Consider the following 24,445-nt stretch of genomic DNA (forward strand, 5'->3'; position numbering starts at 1 on the left):
GCCCAGCTTCCCCCAAGGCTAATGTTGACAGTTCAGCAGTGCACTGCCTTCCCTGTTCTCATTTTCTGTCAAGTCCTAAAGCCTTACAGGACATCCTGATCCTAATCCCAAAACCTGTGAGCCTCACGAGGGAGTCATATTCAGTCTCTATGCTCTAAATAGCTATTACTCAATCTAAGAAATGGAATGAGCAATAGGTTCAAAATTCATCACTTGTTCATCAGCAGTGTTGATCCCTTTAATATCCCAGTTAACCCTTGGTAGACGGGATTTCATGTTTTCAAATGTGAATTTGTACACACCGTTGACAACTTTAAAATTTTTATTTTTTTCTTATAATGAAAATAATATACATTTATTGTGGAAATACTGCAAAGGAAAAAGAAGCAAAACATCTGCAGTTCTCCTGCTTCAGAGATAACACTGTTAACGGCTGGGTGTGTATCCTGTTGATAACCTGTGCACACACATAAATACATATCTAAATGTGTTTTTCTACAAAAAAAATACTGAATACTCTTTTTTGGTAACCTGATTTTTTAACATTTATTAAAATTGGATGAACATCATTCCATGTGTTACCAAAGATTCTTATTCAATATTTTATCTACACAAGTTTTTGTATGGATTTTCCACAATTTCCTATTCTTTAACAATTAGTATTCATTTTTCAACTTTCCCTCTTCTTTTAAAAACAATTTTTTTCCCTTTTTATTATTTCTTCAACTTTCCCTCTTCTTTAAGCTGCTTTAGTGAATGTCCTTTTGACTAAAATTTAAGAAATAGAATAGCTGGGTCCAAAGCTGTTTGCTATTTTAAGGCTGTTGATTATTATTGCCAAATTATTCCACCAAACTGTACACATTTACACTGGTACTTTGCTAGTACTAGGTGTTCCCCTGCCCCTAATGAACGCTTGCTAATTTGAAAGTCCCCAAATGGGATTCCATTTTATGGACGTTTCTTTGACTGAGGTGAGATTGAACATTTTTTCAAATGTTTTTGACTGTTAATATTTTTCTCTTGAAAATTGCTCATTTGTGCCTATCCACCCAGTTATCTATTGGGGTTCCTCTTTTTCTGATTAACTTATAAAAACATTTTTTATATAAAGTCTATTAGTCCTGTCATGTATGGTGTCAGCATTTCTCGCATCCATTTTCACTCTGTTTATAGTGGGGTTTTAGGAAACCATTTGATGGCTTTGTATTTTCTGCATTTCCTGTTGAATTTATCTGTCACGGATATGACATTATAGTTCACTTGCCTTAAAGTTATTAAAAGGAGAGTTGTTTCCCCAAAGCCCCCTCTAAAGCGCATTATGAGAGTTCAGTGGAATCATGTGTGTGTAATTGCAAGTCATCAGTGTCTCCATCCCCACCTCAAACAGCTGTAAAGAGCACAGTTAATTTTACTTGATCATTGGCCCCTTATGAATCTGGGCAATGTTTAACTTGTAGGTGAGAATATCCAAGCCAGTTCACAATTTACTATGTGGTGTGGCGACAAGCGGTTGAGGTGGGTTTGTGTGGGTTTTTTTTTTTTTTTTTGATTCTGCTAAAATAACTTTATGTCTCTCTCCCCTAAATTATGACATCTTATCAGATGTCAGACTTAGCATCTAATGGGTCTATCTCTAGGTAATGTAATCCAGCTGGAGATTCAAGGTATGCGAAGCCCATGTTTTAAAACAAAAAGGTATTTCTCTCTAGCCAGTAAATAAAAGTGATTTTTTTCAGCTGTAAAAGGACAAAGGATTTTGAAATTATCCCACGGGGCAGGGCTTCCTAGACTTGTTTTCTTGCACTAGGCCGTGGAGCTAACCCAGCATCTTCCAAATTTCTTCCATTTTTATAGCAGTGTGCAGAGTTCCTTGGATGGGACTAGAGTCACTCCATGCTGTGATGATTAAAAGCCCAGGGTCTTCTCAGACTAGAGACAGCCACAACCAGACATCTAAATGTGTCATCAGCAGACCATTGATCAGTGTATGGAGGAGCCAAAGAGTTGATCATTTCTCCTTTTAAGTATCTTCACTGCCCTCTCAAGGTTGTGTGTTTTCCTTTTTGAGCAAAAGCATTTAACATTTAACACTGCAAATGTACCAAGAAGTATAAATGGTCCATAGCTTTGGTGAGAAGTTCTCAAAGTTGCCTAACTTAACTAAGGTATTGTTTCAGTCCATTTTCAAAGTTTAAACAGCTCTGTGTCATTGGGTCTTCCTTTCTGAGTTTCTATGTTTCGTAGCCCTGAAACCCAAGTACTGTTGTCCATTCTTATTGCTCTATTGCAAGAAGAAATGATCCAACTCCTGGTCCCAGTCTCCTGGTCTTAAGACATTGCTGTAGCTAGAGTCAGAGGATAAAATTAAATGAATGACTGAGAACAATTTGCCTCAAAGTACGTATTGAGGAATCAGCACCAGGTTGGTACTTTATGTGAATTACCAATAAGATCAACAACAAGACAACCACTTGTGACATCCCAGTCATTGATCTAAACACCTGGGCATATTTAGTTACTTCATCATGATAGTAACCCATGAGGTAGGGGCTATTATTTCCCTATGTTACAGATGAGGACAACAAGTCACACTAAGGTCAGTGGCTGAGCCAGAATTTGAATGTGAACAGTCTGACTCCAGAGCCTACCCACTGAGTGTGATTAAATTCATGTGACAACCCAGCAAGATGGGTGATGGTGTCCCCATTTTACAGATGAGAAGCTGAGACTCAGAAAGGTTAACAACTTTGCGATAACTTCTCACATTCCGGGGAAGTAGAAGAGTTTAGTTTTAAACCCTAATTCCAAAGCCTTCCCCATGCTTTTTCCATTATATCACCTTTCTTACACTACAACACATTCCTTTGTATTCAGGACAGAGCTTACAATTGGCCAATAGACAGATGCTTAAATGAGCCTCCAACATATTCCTCTGGGTTCTTTTTGCACAGGAAGCTACCTGTTTAGCCTGCACACTTTACTGTGTGAATACCACAATATGAGCTGCCTCTCTTTCTATGTAAATAGCTAGAGGAATAAGCTTCCCAGTTCCTTCCTGCCTCAGGGACTTTGTGCTTTGTCCCCAGATCTCTGCATGGCTGACTCCTTCTTCTCAGGTATCAGCTCACATATCATCACTTCAGTGGGGCTGACTCTGACTACCTGTATTCGTTTCCTAATGCTGCCATAACAAATTACCAAGAACTGGGTGGCTTAAAACAACAGAAATTAATTTTCTTCTAGTTGTGGAGGCCAGAAGTCTAAAATCAAGGTGTTGACAGAGCCATGCTTCCTCTGAAGTCTTTAGGGGAGAATCTTTCCTTGCCTCTTTCAATTTCTGGTGTCTCCCTGCCTTCCTTGGCTTGTGGCAGCTTAATTCTGATCTCCACTTCTGTCTTCACATAACTTGCTCCTTTGGATTTCTCCTCTCTGTGTCTTCTCTTCTCAGAATACTTGTCATTGGATTTTGGGCCCACCTGGATAATCCAGGCTGATCTCATCCCAACATCCTTAACTTAATTATATCTGCAGGACTATTTCCCCAGATAAGGTCACATTCACAGGTTCTGGGTGGCCATATCTTCGGCAGGTGGAGTGGGGTTGGGGAGTACCATTCAACCCCACTGTAGGTAAGCTGCGCTGCTCTAGTAAAGAAGTCTTTGCTGATATCGTGCTCTGTGACATTATCACCCAGTTTAATTTTTTTCATAGCTCTTGTCCTTGTTTGACGCATGTTGTTCTTTCATCTACTTTTCTGTTGCCTGTCCCCGCCTACTTGAATTCAAACTTGATGAATAAAGAGCTATCTTGTTCACTGCCGTATCTCTAGTACCTAGACCAATGCTTGGTGTACCGTAAGGATCACCAAATACTTACTGAATGAATGATACCATTAGTCACATGTGATGTCACCTTGGCTCTTGGATCCTTTCAACAACTTCCAGGATTTTATTTTACTTTTTGATACTGTTTTATGTTATTTGAATTTCGGCTGCATATTTTTAGAAATGCAAGTTTATTATGGGACATGTTTTTAACACAATAGATAAATATATTCTGCCATTTCAATGTAACACTCAAGTGCTAACTGGTCTTCATAGTTCATTTAGCTTTAACTTTTCCCCCGTGAACAAATCTTCAGCAGACTATTCCTTTCTCCCATAGGCTCTGATCACCTCCGGGAGAAAGATGGCCTCTGGGCTGTCTTGGTCTGGCTCTCCATTATCGCTGCCCGGAAGCAGAGTGTGGAGGAAATTGTCCGAGATCACTGGGCCAAATTTGGCCGCCACTACTACTGCAGGTGAGAAGGGCAAGGGTCTCCATATGGACCCTAGGGAACTGCTCTTAGAGAAGGTTTTTTAAAAAAAAGTGGGCTAGAACCTTAGGAGGCAGGCATCTTTCAGGAAGATCTGAGGAGCACAGACGCTAGAGCCAGATAACCCTGAGAGGTGGTAGGAGTGGTGTCAAGGAGTACCCCTCCCCTGGTGACACCCCTCTGTCATCTTTTCATCCTGCTTGTGCGGTGGGCAGCCATCCCCAGAGGGAATCTGAACTGCAGAACCTTGAAAGGTCCTTTGGTGGCCATGAAAGTTGTACAGTCAGACCGGGGGCTTTCCTTGTTGGCTTTCCACCCATAATTATCAAGGAAAGGGAGGCAAAGACAGAAGCTCCCCCTGATGGTCCAAACCGTGACCAAGATGCCTGAGCTGGCATCCTCTGAAGGGACCACATGGCTCAGGAGCCCCAGATTTTGCTCAAGTTTTGTCCCCATGAAATGAGTTACAGAAAAAAGAAATATTACCGTGGGAAGGAGGGAGGGGAAAGGTCAGTGGCAAAGAGCTTAGGGTTGGGGGTATCTACCACTTTCCTGTTGTTGAAGCAAGCGATGGGGGCAGAGTCTTCTGGCTGTGTTGCTGCCTGCTAGGTATGCTAGTACCACGCCATGGTTTAGGGGGAGCCGTGGTCGGAAAGGATGTTAACTGTGGAGAACGTGGGATTAGGGCAGGGAATCCTTGGGTAGTCTCAGCGGCTCTCTGTGTATTAAAAACAGAGACGGTGCCTCCTTTGCTTTGCTTATGAATAGTTAACTACTTTGGATGTTTGGTTGCGTTTCAAGAGCTTAAGGGACAGAAAGAAAGCTTTAGACTTCCCTTATAAGGTGATTGCTTCTTCTCTTAAGCGGTCATTTACTTAGATAAATATCAGAGAATAAGGAAGCCTATGATAGTTTTCAGTAAAATCAAAGAGACTGCAGTGCTCTGGGAAATGTAGACAGCGCCATCATATTCTTGGTTCCTGTTTAGTTAAGAAGGCCGAGGATGTGACAGCCGGGAAATCACCTCAAATTATTCGTTGTGTTATAAAATAAGGACTCTCAAAGCAGGCGGGAACTTGTTTTATTCATTAGTATTTCTAACAAGTGCCAAAAATCCTGATTCTTGTGGGCTTTTTTGGCATACCAAAGGGACCAATTGGCACAGCAAATCCTTTTATTGCCTGAAGCTGCTCCAAAAAATCCAACCTGATAAAATATATTATGACTGCCAATCTCTGGCTTAGTGAGATCGCTTTGAGTCAGGGATGTGTTCCTCATAATTTGTGGAATGATTATCTAGCTTTCTGCCAGCATTTTGAAGACATGGTATTATGATAAGTGTATTTATAATATAGTTCATTTTTTTGTGGCCAAGAGGTTACATGACAATTACTTTTGTCATAACAAATACCATATTAGAGAATATAATGCAGTGGAGATATAAATTCTTGTAGGACTCTGAATTATGTTTCAGATTTCTGTACAAGGAGATCACAGAGATAAAGAAAAAGGGAGGAGGGAATAGGTAGAACAAAAGTAAACATTTCTTTCAGCCTCTGGGAAAGGTAGGTTGAAAGTGCTTGTGAAAGAAAATGATTTCTAGCCTGACTGTTTTCTTGGTGGGGAGGAGATAATTAAACAATTTTGGTTTAACTGATACTGAGCCTGAAGTTGTATCTGAGAACCCAGATGATTTTCCTTGTATGAGTGGACCCCAGAAGGAATTCTCCATTTTGAAATTTCTTTCCTCGAAAGTGTGTTGGTGGTGGTGATGGTCAGAGGGGGTTTTTTGAGGTAGTGAGGGGAAAGTAGTGCTAGAACCTGCATGTGTGTGAAGATGAGCATTTGGGCAGCTGGTCTGATGACCTCAGCCATAGACTGGATGTGACCTGTCACATTAGTGTGTTTTCTCAACTTCTAAATCTCTTTCAGTGCCTCTCTGTCTCCTACTACACCCTCTTATCCCAACCTCCTGCCCCTTTCTGCTTGGCTGGGTTTTACCTTCCCAAAAAGTTATCTTTAAAGAGAATCTAGGATTAGAACACATACACTACTGAGAAGGAATGTTCTGAGAGAGTTCCCTGTTGTTTTGTTTCTGAGGCTGGGAGGACACACCTTGTGTAAGAGAGAGAGAACAGAAAAGAGGGGGGATGAAGGTGCAGGGGACCCATTGTTAGCCATGGTATCATTCCTTTTGGCTAATACCCTGTTGTCTGCTGAAGTCACAAAAGATCTTGAGTGGAAAAAAGTAGTAACAACTATTCAGATCTTCCTTCTTTAGTTCACTCTGAGAACTCACCTTCTTTCCTGTTTACAGAGAGCCCAATGTGAGATCCCACCACAGCTGCTTGAGCACAGCTGCCCCACCTAGGGCTTCCTTCTTAAACAGAGCCCCCTGGGTGTGCCATAAGGACTTGGTCAAAACCATCTGACATCGGGAAAGACCCTACAGTTTCCTTATGGTAGTGACTAAGAATAAAAGTAATTAATAGTTTTAAGCACTGGTGTCGGGCATTGTGCCAACTACTTGGTATGCATTATCATATTTAAACTCCACAACGACAAATGAGATAAGGGTTATTTTTAGTCTTTTTTTTTTCCCTAATCACCTCCCAGCCCCATTGTTATATTTGATGTTCTTGGCTAGGGGGACCTTCTTTTTAATGGAACAATTGTGATATTTCTTCCAAGTTTCCAAGAGAGTTTTATGGTACATTGAATTCCCTTCTTCCTTCTCTTTTCCCCTGCCTTGATTCCTCTCTCTCCTTCCTTTCTTCCTTCACTTCCTCCCATCTTTCATTCCATTACTTACAAAAAACACTACTTGTCAGAAGCAACAGAGAACAAAACAGGTAAGATCTCTGCCCTCCTGGAGCGTACAGTACTCAGGGGCAAAGACAAGAAATAAGGAAACAAATATATAAACAAAATAAATACAGATTGGGATAACTACCAAAAGAAGAAATAAAGGATGATAAGAGGCGGGGAGAGATAGAGGGAAGCTACCTTAGATGACTGGTCAGAGAAGGTCACTTTCTAGAGGTAACACTAAATGAAAAATGAAAGCTGAAGGAAGGGAATGTGTCAGCTATTTGAGTAGCCTGGGGAAGATTGTACCAGGGAAGGAAACAGATAGCAAGAGCAAAGGCCCAACGAAGGGAAAGAGCAAAGTGTCTCCCAGGACTGGAGAGGGGGCCCATGTGGCTGGGGCATAGTGAACAAGAGCGAGAGTGGGACAAAGTCAAATCAAGGACGTGGGCAGGTCAGATCCCACAGTGCCTTATAGGCTGTGGTTAGGGTTTTGACTCTTGCTCTCAACATGACAGGCATTTTTGGAGGGATTTAAAGGAAAGGATTGGCACGATTTGATGTTTACAAGATGATGCTGGCTGCTGTGTGGGGAATGAATGGAGGGCTGGGAGGGGGAAGAGGAGAGACCAGCTGCAGATGCTTCTCTGTGCTGTTCTTCCATGTTTCTTCCGTGTTCTTCCATGTGCTGTTCTTCTTTAAACAAAACCAATGATTAAATGACCTTGAGAGGCCCACCCAGCTGCTGGTTCTCTGATTAGATGTGTGTTTATCCTGTGTCCTGCTCCTCCCTCACCAGGTTTGATTATGAGGGGTTAGAGCCCAAGACGACCTATTACATCATGAGGGACCTGGAGGCCTTGGTCACAGACAAGTCCTTCATCGGCCAGCAGTTTGCTGTGGGGAGCCACGTCTACAGTGTGGCGAAGACAGACAGCTTTGAATACGTGGACCCCGTGGATGGCACTGTGACCAAGAAACAGGTACTTGCTATGAAATCGCAAGAACAGGTTATCAAGCAGAGGAGGGGTGGTGTGCGGTGGGGATGCAAAAATATCCTACAACTGCAGAGATCTTCAGCGATGATCTACTCTGAGCCCTTCATTTTACAGATGAGAGCCCTGTGGCCAGGAGAGAGGAAAGCCCTCGGTGAAGGTTACCTACTTACTTAATGGCAGAGAGTGGAATAGAATACAGGGCCCTGGCTCTCTGTCCAGTATTCTTTCCACTTGGTAACTGATGGGCCAACACCACAAATAGATTTAGACCCAACATTTCTTTCTGAAATGTTTGCAGCCTGCAGTCCCTCTATATAGTGGCCATGACTGGTGACAGATTCAGAAAAGTTTCCAAGAGCAAGGGATCCCTTTCCTTGGGACCCCCAGGTACAGGGATGTTTCACCTTTTATTACCTTATGTCATTACCTTATGTCAATGATAGGAGCTTAGCCAGATGGGTTTGTTACTCCTGGTAGGGGAAGAAACAATTGGAAATTTTGCCCCACAAACCCAAAAGCAAGATTTATGGTTGAGAATTATATTAAATGAAAGATAAGTGGCAAAATCAACCACAACTTTTATTATGATCTCATCTCTGTCAATTGTATAAGAGATGTTGAAAGCTATTACCATTAGTTTTCTTCTCGATTTTGTTTATTTATTGGCTATGGCAATGCTGGCCACTCTGGGAGCACATTTTAACATTTATAGTCTAAATAAGACACTCTGAGTAATGTTAAGAGAAGTTCCATTCTAAAATCCCCAAATTCTTATCTTCTTATCTTCTTATACGTGCTTCACCAAGTACAGACAACAAAATAAATCAGAAGCTGTAGGCTTTAGGGGACTAGATGTAATGGTAGATATTGCTATTTTTATTTTGACTAGTGTTTCATACATAGTCCTTGCCCTAGGGTCCCCTGACTTGCCGATGTTCCAAAGCCCAGTACCCTCCTGTTACTCTTGCAATATTCTCCCTCTGGTCTGCTTAGTTTGGTAGTGATCTTTCATCTCTATCAAAATGTCAGTCTTTCATTCTAGAAGGCCTTCCATGGCTGGACAAATTCATTACAGTCTTACTTTGGAAAGGTGTAGGGTAGTGGAGAAAATAGTGGTTAAGAAGTTTGAAGACACAGAATTGAATCCTATCCCTGCCACTTATTAGTTGGGAAGGTTGTTGGATTTCTTTGAGCCACAGTTTCTTCCTCATCTGTGAAACATCTATCTCACAGAGTTGTTTTAGAAATAGAACGAAATAGCATATATAAAAACTCCTAGTCTTTACGCAAGGCTTTGTAGTTGTGATTTGTTTTGCACAAGGATGCTTTCTTGTAGACTGGATTGAATCCTCCCCAAAATAATACCAGTGAATCCCTGGAGATGTGAAGCCAGCACACAGCACATGTGCATCTTTGAGCCTCCATGTCTCAGATAATCTATTCCAGTTTGGTACCATATTTTCACTTCTGTTTCACACAGGGTCCTCAGAACAAACTTCCCTAATCCAAGACTTATTTTGTTGTTGTTACTGTAGAATTTAAGAGTCGTAAAATACATGCTTTCTAAAGTATCCCTGAGAGGTTTTTTGTTCCCTGAGAGGAAGGCTTGAAAACTATTCCTTGAAGGTAATGTCTAGTCATTGGTAGGTTCTGGACCATATCAACTCATGCAGAGCTTGTTTGTTGAGCTCATTTGTTTTGCTGTTAAATCTACTAATACTCTACCTTGTTTCTTCTTCAATGCACTCAGCATTTGGGTGCTTTTTTTTCTTGGCTTTTCTTTAATCATTCACACCAGGCTAATTCCTCAACTGGATCTCAAGTTTGGACTTTGATTTATTCTGTGTTCCTCCCCTTCAACCCTGAATATTGGTTTCTATTTTTACTCTGGAATTTATTGATATTTTCCCCATACTCTTTTATCTGTCCTCAAAGGTGACCATAAATAGATAAGTGCTACCAGGACCTGCTCTTGGGAGTTTCTCAAGTAACAAAGGAAGGGTAGTTGTTCATCTTCCTGGATTCCAGGACCCAAGTGATACCTTCATTAGCTGGTGGCCCCGAGTCACACTAGAGATTCTTGCTGGTCTGGGTTTGGCTCAGTGAGGGTTTTGGGAGATCAGTTAACACTCAGCGGCATCCCTATTGTCAGCAAGCCACAGATGGTTCTTTCACCACAGTTGGTCCTGTTGGAACAGAGGGGAAATTCCTCCACAGGTGTGGCCATTGCTAAACTTTCACCACTGAGGACCACGTTTCAGCACTCGTGGGATGTCAGTATTATCAGCATTCACCTCCGGGGCCAGTTGAGTCTGGGGCATAGTTTATGCAACGTTGTTGCAAAATAAACTATCCATTCCTAAAAGACATATTTGAATTTAAATAAACTAGTATTATTTTTAAATAGTCATAAAGTGCTTTGGTGCATTCATTCAATAGGTATTTCTTGAGAGCCTATCAAATGCATAATATTGGTTTTTTTCATGGTGCAGTTTTTTAATATAAATATATAACTGCTCTATTGAGATATAATTCACATAACATACCGTTCACCTATTTAAAGTGTACCATTCAATGGTTTGTAGTACATAGAGAAGGTTGTGCAATTGTTACCACAATCAATTTTAGCACATTTTTATCAACCTTCCCCAAAATAAACCATCTACTCTTTAGCTATCATCTCCCTTCTAACCCCTGGAAACCAATGATCTACTTTCTGTCTCTATAGGTCTTCCTATTCTGGACATTTCACATAAGTGGAATCATATAATATGTGGTCCTTTGTGACTGGCTGCTTTCACCTAGCACAATGTCTTCAGGGTATATCCGTGCTATACCATATATCACTACTTCATTCATTTTTATTGCCGAATAATAATTCCACTGTGTAGATAAACTACATTTTGTTTATCCACTCAGTTGATGGACATGTGAGATGTTTCTACTTTTTTACTATTATGAATAATGCTGCTGTGAATATTCATGTAAGTTTTTGTGTAGATGTAGGTTTTCAATTCTCTTGGGTACATACCTAGGAGTGGAATTACTGGATCAAATGGTTAACGCTATGTTTAACCTTTAAAGAAGCTGCCAGATAGTCTCCAAACACAATTGTACTATTTTACACTCCTACTGGCAGTGTATGAGGGTTCCAATTTCTGCACACTTTCACCAACCCTTGTTATTATGTTTTTTCAATGATAGAATACTGTAACTTAAAAATAGTCTACTATATTATGGGTTATTTCAAAATTAAGATACAAGGAGACTTAACCTCCACAAGGAGAAACAGGAGTATGCTTCACCTAGCAAAGCCGAAAGGAAACATAATAATGTAACATCTCTGTTTGCTGTCAGAGGCCAATTGCTATGGTTTCTCCAGTGTTCTGTCATGTTGGAGTCAGACAGACATAGGTTTGAAGGCTGGCTTTGTCGCTGCCTAGATTTGTGACTTTGGCCATGTTACTTAACTTCTTTGAACCTCTACACAGTGAAGGGGAGGGGGAGGGCATGCTGATAATTACCATATAGGGTTATGGAGAAGGTTTTAGGAGAAAGACTTATAAAGCCCCCAGGCGCAGTAGCTAGTACTCATTTGATGCTCAAGAAATGTCAGTTCCTTCCCCCTTATCAGAATCCTTAACTTGACTGCATATCAGTCTGAGGAAAGGGCATGAGTGGCATTTAAGTGTATAGTCTTAAAGTCAGATTGTCTTGGATTTGAGCTTCGGCTCCGCCACCTCCTGGCTGGGTGATCTTAGGCAAGTTACTCAACCTCCCTATGCCTTTCTCTCCTGGCTGTGGAAATAGGAATAGTAATTGTGGCTAACTCATATGGCCATTGGGAGAATTCAATCAGATAATATATATAAAGTCCTAGTACCTAATAAACATTAATAACTGGTTAACTAAAATAAGTTATGTTAAAAGAGCATCCTTGGGAAAGAAAGATTTTGGCATTTAATGAACCATAAATGATAAGCAAAGCAGTGGGGAAGAGCATACAACAACAACTTTGCAGGGTGTCACGCGAAGATACGGGAAGGCCCCGTCAGTTTCTGAGCTATCTGTGAATTGATTCAAACTCACATTTCTCTGCCTCCCCCCACGGTCCCCCACCCTCCATCACACATACATTTTGCTTCAGAAAGAAAAAGGTTTTTTTAAGGCAGCTCTGTCCCCTTTTTGTCCTTGATTTGAGGTCAGAGTCAGGAAACAGACCGTGGGAAGAAAAAAAGCTGTTTTACATGTATCTCTAGAGATAAAGAAGAAATGCTTCTCCATCCAAAATGAAATGAAAATCCTGTTCTGGTGATAAGCCATCCCTCCCCCCCCCCCCCCCCCACCCCACCATCCACTCCACTCCTGTGGAAATGTTCAGCAAAATCTATCCTGCCTGTGAGATCCTGTGGAGGTCATTCAAAGAGCAAGAAGGAACCCCCTGAAGTACTCATCCCCTGATGTGAATTCCCAGGGACCTCACTGGCCTCACTGTGGCCTGTCGGGTCTCATGGAACTTACTATGGCTGCCTCCAAGTGTCTGATATTTTTGTGACCTTGGATGCCAGGAGAAAAGTTGATGTGTGCCTTCCATTAAACAGAACCCAAGAGAGGCTCTGATTTAGAAATAGCAATTGAGAGGCGTGGCTCAACAATTGCAGCTCGTCCTTCTGTGGTCCCATGAGGATATGTCACTTGTTATTTTCTGGTCAAATCTAGTCACATGAATGAATGATGATGGTTTCTTCAAATACGAGTGGGAAAAATAGCCAGTAGCTACTGCGAGAGTAGGGGAGCAGTTGGATCAAGCTGCTGACTAATTTAAGAGGTTCTTGATTTATGCCTTATAAAGAGATGGGAGAGATGAGGAAAGGTTAGACGGCTCCTTAAGGCATGAAGGGTGGCCCAGTCTTTCCTCAAGGATGGATTCACTGTGCAAATATCAAGATTTTCCATGGTGCTTGGCGCGCTCTCTCTTCCCTCAACTGTCACTTTCCCAGGGAACATTATCGATACCCAGGTTATCTCTTAGTGTTGTCCTCCCCATCTCATCCTTCTAGCCCTGACTATGAGACTCTCCCGGCTTTGGGAGAAGGGATGCTCCAGTACCGGTGCTGTGAAAGAAAGACAGCTTCACAAATGGTACCAGCACTGAGTGATGGCGTATTGCCACCAGGGTGGGTATCAGTCCAGAACTATGACCTGTATTTTGAAAATTAGCTTTGAAATGAGAAACCTTGATACTTCAGGAGCAATATTTAACCAAACAAGTCTCTCTTTATGTCTCATCCAACTCCTTTATTTCTATTTAACAAGATCAAAAATCATTAAATTCTATGAGTGCTGAAGTCATTTGCAAGTAAAAGTTCAGCTGATATTAAAAAAAAAAAACTGATGTAAATAAATGCATACCAGTTAGCTGATGTGGAAAACCAAATCCAATTTGATTATGTCAGACTGACTTTGAGCTTATTAATACCTCTTCAAGTTATGCAGGCTGTGTGGAAACATTTTGATGTTGTCCTTAACCTGGAAAAGAGAACCATTTGAAATTAGTTCAGAGAAAAAGCACACTTTGAAGACTGATTCTGAAGTCAGTTTGCTTTTAGTGTTGTTATTTTAATATACAAGAAGGTGTTTGTACCTCTTAATTTTGGTATTTAGAAATAATAAAGAAAGTGAATTGGCAATCTTGAAATCACATTTCAGTCTGACATGTGGTGTTTCAATATATACTGTGGTGTTGCCAACTCCTGGTCAACAGATATAGAGAAGTTTACTGAGGCCTCGTCTCTGGTGGCCTCACGTGAAGGCAACTGAACAGTCTTAGCTGGAAAATCTGGGGCCCCAGAGGGGCTCTCTACTCAGAGTTAACTGGCCATCCTTTAACTTCAAGCTTCAACTTTTATTACATACCAATCAATGAACCAACTGAGAGACTGTCATATTAACAATCCTTGTCCTATAATATGCCATTTGCTAGAGTGTGCTTTGGGCATCTAGAAGTAGAATTTAAGAAATCACTTCAGTCAGACTGGTTATCCCACCTACGGAATTTAGCTAAATCTGAATGTTAGTACCTATTAACAGTCCTCCTGTGTTGAGTAACAGAAATGTTTAGGGAGTGAGGTGTAATCGTTAAATGTATACTGTGATCAAACCTGGGTTAAAAAATCCTTTTTACGTTGCAAGTTGTGATGTCTAAAAAAATTTCCCTTAATAAATACACCTTCCTTTCCCACCTTAGTACAACATGGTGAAGGTAGTAGAAATTTGATTCATTCATGTCTGCATCCATTTAGTGACTATTTTCCAAACACCTACCACATGCAGTCAGCTTCCTGGGCATTGAGGATAAAACAGCACACCGGACAGGCTAGCAGGGAAGGCAGACTGACATTAAACTTGTAATGACTACAGAGTTTGTTTAACAATATTACAGAGAAATCACTTATTTGGAAGTGCGTAGCAGAAGGAACAAACCTAGACTAGGGCTCTGGAAAGCTCTCCATGGGGAGATGATACGTAAGCTGGGTCCTGAAGAGTGGTTGGAAGCTGGCTTCGGCGAAACTGTCTTATCAGACTACATGCTTTTCTTCCATCATATGTACTTATACAGTTGTTTAGCTTTCCAGAGAAAGAGCTGGGTTTCCTATGGGCAATCACGTTCCCCATGGGATGTTACAATAGCTGTGTTTATGATTCTCAACTCCAGTGCTCATTCTACAACACTGTAGTTGTGGGAAATAGAGACAGTTGGGCCTCTTAGTAGGATACCTTGAAAACTATGGATTAAAAAAATTTTTCCTAATGGCTACTTTTCCTATGATTTTGCCTATTTGCCTTCCAAGGACCAAACATATTTTCAGTGCTTTGTAATGACCCGTTGGCTGATTTGGAAACAGAGAGAGGTAGACACTGTTTTTGGTTAGTTGGGAAGTTCTGACTCCCCTGCTTCTGATTTGTTGGAGTTTTGCTATAATGGATTACCTTCTCCTGACATAACTGATTGCTTTAGGGCTATCTTCTAAAATGTTGGCAGTAGAATCCTGCTAAGATGTGTGGTAAGAATCTAAGCATTCTGGAATGGCATCCCAGTTACTTCCTACTGAAATACTAATGTCTGTGTAGTTAGGAGGGCAGCCATCACCAGGAAACATAAATGTTAAAGGAAAAAGCTGCAAACTATCACAGGAACTGAGGGAGGAAACTACGCCTGTTGTCTGGGTAAAGTATGTCTGAATCCAAAATATCCCAGAACCGGGCCTGGTGTTGAGTGAACAGGCATCAGCAGCCATTTTGGCCAAAGACACAGGGAAATGGAACATGTGTGATCTAGTTCCATTGTTCCAGACTTGATAGTTGGAATCTGGATGAGGACTAGTTTATGTCTGCACTTCCCACTTCACTTCTCATCACCTAATGTGGTTTTTTTGCTGAATGTGTGTTGTAAAAGTGCACTTAAGAAGCCATTTGACCTTGATTTCCCCAGATAATTATCTGCAATTGTTGGGTCCCAAGAGTGCTGGTTGGTTGTAAAAAAGGCTAGATGAGAATTGCTCCCGAGGGTAGGGCAGCTGGGTGTGGCTGTGTAGTCAGTGCACTGCATAAAGGCACGGGCCTAATGCTGGAGGAGAAGCTGAAATCCAGACCAGCCAAGAGGAAAGATGCTCTTCTGTAATTTGTCCACCCAGAGAGGGCATTGCTTGTAATTTATGTGAGGGCATGGTACGGACTAGGCAGCTCGGCCACTTGTGAACTCATGCTCACAGCTAACTCTATGACTTCAACAAAGAAAAATGGGGTAATTCTAGGTGATTTTTTTCGTGGCAAGAAATGTCTGTCCAATCCAAATCTTCTGCTTTATAAGCTGCATGCTTTCTTCTACAAAATATGGTTCAGATGTTACACAGCGATATTTTCACCTTGAAGCGTTCCAGATAAATCGTTGGGATTTCCTGTGGGAGATAACATCTGAGTTAATCTCACAGAGTCTCTCTCTTCCAAGCCTGTCCTGTCTCCAGGTTCATATGCCTGGGGTGGCCAACTGACTGTATATGCGACATTGTACCAGATTTCAGGGGGCCATATGCTGTTTTCCCCTGGAACTCTTCCTAAGTCGGTATTCAACTAGGTCAGATGCTGCCAAATAACTGTTGGTAATGTACAGTTCCTCCTTCCCCGCCTGGCTGCAACATGTCCTATAGTCTCCAAACTCACATCTGGCAGCTCTGCTTGTACTTAGCAACTTGCAGATTTCCCTGCGTTGATTTACACAAGGGCTTAAAAAAAAAAAAAGAAAAAAAAAAAAACAACCCAAGATTCATTTATCAAACATTTATCAGATACCTACTCTACAAAAGGCTCTGTGCCAGTTTGCAGGACCATACACAACATATGAGATATTGTTCAAATATTTCACATGAGAAGCAGTGTATGGCTATCAGAGGTTTCATATGGTTCAACCTAAAATTATAAGCCTGCAGTGAGAAGACGTAGGCTGAAACCCTGGCTCCTCCATTTACTGGTTGTGTTACCTTGAGCAGGTTTTCTGACTTCCGTGTTCTTTTCAGTAAAAGGAGGAGATGGCCTGGCTGACCCTAAGGTCCTCCTTTCAAGACCTTAAGGTTGGGCTTCCCTGGTGGCGCAGTGCTTGAGAGTCCGCCTGCCAATGCAGGGGACACGGGTTCGAGCCCTGGTCTGGGAAGATCCCACATGCCGCGGAGCGACTGGGCCCGTGAGCCACAACTACTGAGCCTGCGCGTCTGGAGCCTGTGCTCTGCAACAAGAGAGGCCATGATAGTGAGAGGCCCGCGCACCGCGATGAAGAGTGGCCCCCACTTGCCGCAACTAGAGAAAGCCCTCGCACAGAAACGAAGACCCAACACAGCCATAAATAAATAAATTAATTAATTAATTAAAAAAAAAAAAAAAAAAAAAAGACCTTAAGGTTGTAAATTGACCAGCCAGGAAAGAGAATTTTATTGCCAGGAAGCCAGTTCAGTGGGAGATATGGAGAAGATAAATGGTAACAGATCTTTGTGTTTAGTAGTGATTTCAGAGGACATGGCAAAGTTTTAAAAATAAAATTAATCTTAATTCTGCCTAATTTAAAAATACGTATGTAGCGTTGCACCACAGACCATCGCCATTTAGGCTTTATATAGCAATCTTTTGCAAAATCTGGAAAGTTAGACAAGTTAGAGCATAGCACCATTTTCACTAAAAGCTTTAACATAAGAAAAATAATTCCATTTATATAGTGATTTATAATTTTCAGAGCACTTTTCACGTACATTTTCTGATCTGATGCTCACAACAACCCAGTAAGCCAGGGTGTATTATTTTTCATCCGCTTTTTAGGAAACTAAGGCTTAGAGAGCTTAAATGACTTACTCAAGACCGCCAGCTAACAAGCCAAGCCAGAATTTTAGCCCAGTTCTCTAGTTATTCCTATATCGTTTCCAAACTCCACAAACGGCAAACCAAAGAGGGGGCAAATCTGGGGAGGAAAAGAAATGCTACAGAGACAACTGGAAGCAGATTGCAGGATTTTTGTGTGGAGCAGTTCTGTGACAATTCTTTCTCATCGGGACAGAGCTAAGGTGGGCAAAACCCCACCCTGGTCACTGAGGCATACAACCATGGCCACTCAAAGGGTTTCCCCTGGGCTGGAAGTGCAGTGCCCTTTGTATACCCCACCCCATACTTAACATTATCTTCTAATGGAGAAGGGCATCTTTTTCCCTTCTTTGAGCTTGGGGCTGTTGTGTCATCCTGGAAATTCCCGCTCCTATAGCTGCTATGGTTACAGTGGTATCATGGATTCCTTCACTGTTGCTTCAGGAATTCCTTAGGAGATTGTGCTAGAAGCAATTAATGTCAGATGCTCAAGAGGAGATGCTTCTAGTGGTTCTGCTGCTGACAGGGCGCTAGGAGGAGGCTTTCAGGACTCAGCAGCAACATGATGTTTTATTAGGCCCCTGTGTTATGGCCTCCTAAGATCCCAGTCTGATGGTGGTATATGCAAGAAACCTCAGATCTTAAAGGTATCTTCCTTGAGACTGACATGTGGTATAGTCAGTCACTCGGTACATGAGGGAGATGACCTAGAAAAAAAAGGCTACGACAGTGCTGTCCGCATTTGGCTACACATCAGAATCACCTGGAGAGCTTTTACAATCCCAGTGCCCAAGTCACACCCCATACAAATTAAATCACAATGTCTGGAGTGAGAGCCAGGTACCACAGTTTTTTTAAAGACCCCTAGCTGATTTCAGTGTGCAGTAAATTTTGCAATTAATAGGCTAGCTAATGATTTGTCCAAGATCACACAGCTGGGGACAGGGACTTACCATGGTTCAACTCCACTGTTTTTAGCTAAAACCGACCCTTGCCCTAAAAATGAAGGATGAGTAGACATAGTATCTTTCACAATTACCCTTCAAGGTGAATATGTAGCCCCAGTTCATTAGTGAAGAATATGAGTGTGTTTCCATTTGGCCTTGTTGTATGTGGAAGGAGACCTTCCAGTGATACTCACACCAGCTGTTGGACATGTAATGACATTCATTCAACAAGTGTCTATGGAGGGCCTACTGTGTACCAGGATTGTCCTGGGCTGTATCAATAAATGGTGAACAAGGAACGTAAGAGTTTTCCCTCCCAGAGCTTATCAGCTAATGAAGGACCCAACGACATAATTCAGTGATTCCAACACTTTAGGGTTAAGAGTGTAAAGGCAACTTATTTTATTCATTTGCACTGGGCCTTGTTTCTTCAAGAGGATTGTGGCAGCAAACACACATAATGAAGTTGTTAGAATGTAAATAAGAAACAGAAATCAAGACTAGGGAAAATATAAATAAGAGTAGAGAGTCAAGAACAGAAGAAGAAAAATTTTAAATTATGCAAGTCATAAGGATCCACTTGGGCTGAACCTCAAATTTGGCATTAAGTGTCCTGGCAGCCATATTAAAAAGGAAACTATGGTTAGTTATAAAGTTCTTGTTGTCAGAAAGAAAAAAAAAATACCAGTTCCTCAGGGAAGGAGAAGCTTTCCTAACAACTTGGCTCTTGAGATGTCTAATGTGGAGCTTCATACAGTCTCCTATAGTGACTGCAAAAAATGGATTTTATAACAGTGCCTTGCAGACCCTGCAATAAAAGTGAGGATATAAAACTAAAATGCGATTTAATAAATCTATTTCTGTCATGAGTAGGTGATCAGAAGTAGGTTGATTTGGGCCAAATATATGTCCAGATGAACCTATGACTGGAAGGTGCAGAGCCTGGGGGACACCCTTATAGTTTCATAGTTTCTCTCTACTGGGATTTCCATAGGCATATGGTTATATTTTTCATTTTCTGGGGTAGAGTTGAAGGGTAAGTGTTCCATGTTGTGGATAATGGAATAGTTTTTACGAGGGGTCAGCAAACATTTTCTGAAAAGGGCCAGATAGTAAATATTTTAGCCCTTGTGGGCCAGACGATCTCTGTCATAACAATTCAGTGCTGCAGTTGTAACACAAAAGCAGCCACAGACAACACATACGTGAACGGGCATGCCTGTGTTCCAGTAAAACCTGATTTATAAAAACAGGTGGCAGGTCAAACTTGGCTGACAAACTATATTGCCAACCCCTGGTTTAACCTAAAAAATTTTCTAAAGCCAAGTATATTATTGGTATTCTTTTGTTGGAATTATGGAACATTTCAAAACTTGGCAAGTCTTGGTCAGTGGTGACTTTGGCCTTATTATTTAGTTGATAGCAGGTGATGATACATGCTGGAGAGAACGTGGTTCATGTTGAGGTTACAAATTCATTAAGCTCATTGGAACAACATGCAGACCCCAAAGCAATCCAGTACAACTATTCACACATCCAAGTGACGCTCAGCAGACATGGAACTAGGGTCGTTGCAGCACAGAGCTGGGCTGGGTCTAAACATTTTTTGTTCCATGTGGAGAAGGAGAATTGTTATGCTCTTCACTGGGAGGTCTCACAAAGCAACATGGATTCTCTATTAAGATCTCATGGTTCCTTAGGAAAGAGAGAAGACACTGGATTATTTCCAGCAGGCTGATGTGTGCTATTCACTCCCTTATCATCTTTTCAAGTGCAAAATCTATTCCAGGCTACCCGATACAGATTCTAACCAACCTTCCATGAGTACAGCCAAAGATACGGCTACACTTAGTGAAAAAACAAAACAAAACAAAACATGATTTCACTGTAAAAGGGGCTTAGCTATGAGCAGATAATACATGTTGAGGGTTTATCATGGCCTGAATTCTTAAGTACCCCCCACTGGCCGTAAACTAATCTGGGAAGTTAATCGTGTAATGGAGCTACTTTAAAGGGTTAAGTCTGGGAAGTCCTCAGAAGAGGTGGCTTCAAGTGATTTAGTATCTGCAACAACAGGTGCTTTAGGGCTTCGGCCTTGAAGTCTGTAAAAACATGGCTGTAAATACAATGGTGGAACCAACCTTTGGGGCTTCATTGTCAGTCTAAACAGAATTTGGTATACCATACTTTCTGGATAGCAGGGAATTGGTTTGTTTGCTCTATTGGGAATTTCCTAACTATTCACTTCTCCAGCAGCATAAGGTGGTTAAGAAAATAATTTTGCTCATTGTGATAGAATATTTCAGGCTTATGGAGAGCAAATACTGTCTTTATCTTCATATACCCAGGGCTTAGCCCCATACCAGATCCCTAAGGGTTGCTGTAAAATGTGTGCCTAATGAATGAATCCCAGACAAAATCAACCTGTTTGCATAGCTAGTGTCACAGAGTGATGGGCTGCCAGGAAAGGACATGGCTCCTTTTTATTACACAAATTGTGGCAGACATTGAACCCTCCAAAAGAGACTAAGCTTTTTGTTTGGGGATTGGAACAAACTATGCCTACACAACTTAAAAAGCAGAAAACCACACAGATGGAATCGTAGTGTTTCCCAGCAGATATCACCAGATGGGGGAGGGGATAAGAGATTAGCAATCAAGTTCACATGGCATGTATGAATATTTTTAATAATGCTATTCTTAACAAGCAGGATTTGAGGCCAGAGACATTTCCAGGGTAAATTTCTTAGGCAAAATGACTGGTATCAAAGTTGCCTGAGACTTCTACTTTTTCAGAAGTAACAAGTGACCAGACATATTATTTTGTTCCCGGCTCTCTTTCTTCTGGCCCCTGCCAGTATGCTTATTTATAACAATAACTTTAACAGTTGCCTTAAGAAAACCAATTTCCTTCAACAGAAGTCACAACATGACCTTACAGTCATACTTTTTAAAATGTCACTGCCACTAATGAGAAGAGATGCATAGAGAATAGTGATGTTCCGAGCCAAAAATCAAATCCTGGACAACAGTGTGAGGTGCTGCCACAGCTCTGTCCCGACCCCACCTTGGTGGCCAGGTCTTACCAGTAGGAAGGAAGGAGAGAACCAAGAGCCCACCCTGGTGGCCAGGTCTTACCAGTAGGAAGGAAGGAGAGAACCAAGAGGATGAGGACGTACACAGAAACCCTCAGAACCCAGCAGATGCTCCAGTCTTGAGCATTTCATTGTAGGCTTCCATGGCTACCAGAGCAATGTGGGAATGAGGACAGAAACAGAGAGGAACTTAAAGCAAAGTCTAACGTCACGTGGGGGTAGCTTTAACACGGGTAATTTGTCATACTGTCATAGATAAATTGCCTACCTGACTGCATCCAGCAGGTTCATAAGGGACAAAATTTGGCCCCAGGGACATTTATTTTATTTATTTTTTTAACATCTTTATTGGAGTATAATTGCTTTACAATGTTGTGTTAGTTTCTGCTGTATAACAAAGTGAATCAGCTGTATGCACATGTATATCCCCATATCCCTTCCCTCTTACATCTCCCTCCCACCCTCCCTATCCCACCCCTCTAGGTGGTTGCAAAGCACCGAGCTGATCTCCCTGTGCTATGCTGCTGCTTCCCACTAGCTTTCTATTTTACATTTGGTAGTGTATATATGTCCATGCCACTCTCTCACTTCCTCCCAGCTTACCCTTCTCCCTCCCCGTGTCCTAAAGTCCATTCTCTACATCTGTGTCTTTATTCCTTTCCTGCCCCTAGGTTCATCAGAACCAATTTTTTTTTTGAGATTCCATATATATGTGTTAGTATATGGTATTTGTTTTTCTCCTTCTGACTTACTTCACTCCATATGACAGACTCTAGGCCCATCCAGCTCACTACAAATAACTCAATTTCGTTTCTTTTTATGGCTGAGTAATATTCCATTGTATATATGTGCCACATCTTCTTTATCCATTCGTCTGTCGATGGACACTTAGGTTGCTGCCATGTCCTGGCTATCGTAAAGAGTGCTGCAATGAACATTGTGGTACATGACTCTTTTTGAATTATGGTTTTGTCAGGGTATATGCCCAGTAGTGGGATTGCTGGGTCATATGGTAGTTCTATTTTTAGTTTTTTAGGGAACCTCCATACTGTCTCCATAGCGGCTCTATGAATTTACATTCCCACCAACAGTGCAAGAGGGTTCCCTTTTCTCCACACCCTCTCCAGCATTTATTTTTTGTAGATTTTTTGATGATGGCCATTCTGACTGGTGTGAGGTGATACCTCATTGTAGGTTTGATTTGCATTTCTCTAATGATTAGTGATGTTGAGCATCCTTTCATGTGTTTTTTGGCAATCTGTATATCTTCTTTGGAGAAATGTCTGTTTAGGTCTTCTGCCCATTTCTGGATTGGGTTGTTTGTTTTTTGCTATTGAGCTGCATGAGCTGCTTGTATATTTTGGAGATTAATCCTTTGTCAGCTGCTTCATTTGCAAATATTTTCTTCCATTCTGAGGGTTGTCTTTTCGTCTTGTTTATGGTTTCCTTAGCTGTGCAAAAGCTTTTAAGTTTCATTAAGTCCCATTTGTTTAGTTTTGTTTTTATTTCCATTTCTCTAGGAGGTGGGTCAAAAAGGATCTTGCTGTGATTTATGTCATAGAGTATTCTGCCTATGTTTTCCTCTAAGAGTTTTATAGTGTCTGGCCTTACATTTAGGTCTTTAATCCATTCTGAGTTTATTTTTGTGTATGGTGTTAGGGAGTGTTCTAATTTCATTCTTTTACATGTAGCTGTCCAGTTTTCCCAGCACCACTGATTGAAGAGGCTGTCTTTTCTCCATTGTATATTCTTGCCTCCTTTGTCAAAGATAAGGTGACCGTATGTGTGTGGGTTTATCTCTGGGCTTTCTATCCTGTTCCATTGATCTATATTTCTGTTTTTGTGCCAGTACCACACTGTCTTGATTACTGTGGCTTTGTAGTATAGTTTGAAGTCCGGGAGCCTGATTCCTCCAGCTCCGTTTTTCTTTCTCAAGATTGGTTTGGCTATTCGGGGTCTTTTGTGTTTCCATACAAATTGTGAAACTTTTTGTTCTAGTTCTGTGAAAAATGCCAGTGGTAGTTTGATAGGGATTGCATTGAATTTGTAGATTGCTTTGGGTAGTATAGTCATTTTCACAATGTTGATTCTTCTAATCCAAGAGCATAGTATATCTCTCCATCTGTTTGTATCATCTTTCATTTCTTTCATCATTGTCTTACAGTTTTCTGCATACAGGTCTTTTGTCTCCTTATGTAGGTTTATTCCTAGGTATTACCCCAGGGACATTTATTAAATATCACCCCATCCTTGTTACCTTTACTGCTTCCTAATTTCCACATCACCAGACCAAGGGAACTTGAGCATCTGTTCATAGTTTTGCTCCTAACCCTCCCCCAACATGAACCAGAAGGCAACAGAAATAGAATAGAGACAAATAGATAACCTTAAGTAGCTTCTGGGTTTACCTCACTGTCCTGTTTGGTGAGTGTAGAGAGCCAATTATAAATTGTCACAATGCTGAGCATCTTTGGATGATAAGAATACGCTAATCTCCAAGGTTGGTATTTGTCATTTTTAGCTGTGTATTCATTTGTTCACTGATCCATCCTTTGATATTCTTGCTCTTAGGGCCTGAGGATCATTTTCTCAGATGCATCTCGGCTCATCTTCCGGCTCAGTTCCTCCAGTGGTGTGCGGGCCACCATCAGACTGTATGCAGAAAGCTATGAGAGGGATCCCAGTGGTCATGACCAGGAGCCCCAGGTACCTGAACGGAGCTGTGCTCTCAGCACTGTGTGTCTTACTGCTCCTGGAAAACTTAAGGAGCTTTAGTGGGGGTGATTTTACTTTCTAGAGAGGTGTATTGATAGCTCCAGCTATCAAGGACAAAGTGCGAGTGACTCTAAGCAGATTTAACTCATTTATTGCAGTGTT

General features: G+C 41.4%; 1 protein-coding gene across 1 annotated transcript in view; it reads left to right on the forward strand.

Annotated features, from left to right (window-relative positions):
• The window catches only part of PGM5 (phosphoglucomutase 5), a 188,365-nt gene that overhangs the window by 128,593 nt on the left and 35,327 nt on the right, over nt 1-24,445 (forward strand). Inside the window, exons 8-10 of the mRNA XM_036855685.1 lie at nt 4,168-4,303; nt 7,926-8,109; nt 24,140-24,274. Of these exons, the coding sequence (XP_036711580.1) occupies nt 4,168-4,303; nt 7,926-8,109; nt 24,140-24,274 (455 nt within the window). The remainder of the gene's footprint in view (nt 1-4,167; nt 4,304-7,925; nt 8,110-24,139; nt 24,275-24,445) is intronic.

The sequence above is a fragment of the Balaenoptera musculus genome, chromosome 6, assembly GCF_009873245.2.
Source record: "Balaenoptera musculus isolate JJ_BM4_2016_0621 chromosome 6, mBalMus1.pri.v3, whole genome shotgun sequence".
In the NCBI taxonomy this organism is placed as follows: Eukaryota; Metazoa; Chordata; class Mammalia; order Artiodactyla; family Balaenopteridae; genus Balaenoptera; species Balaenoptera musculus.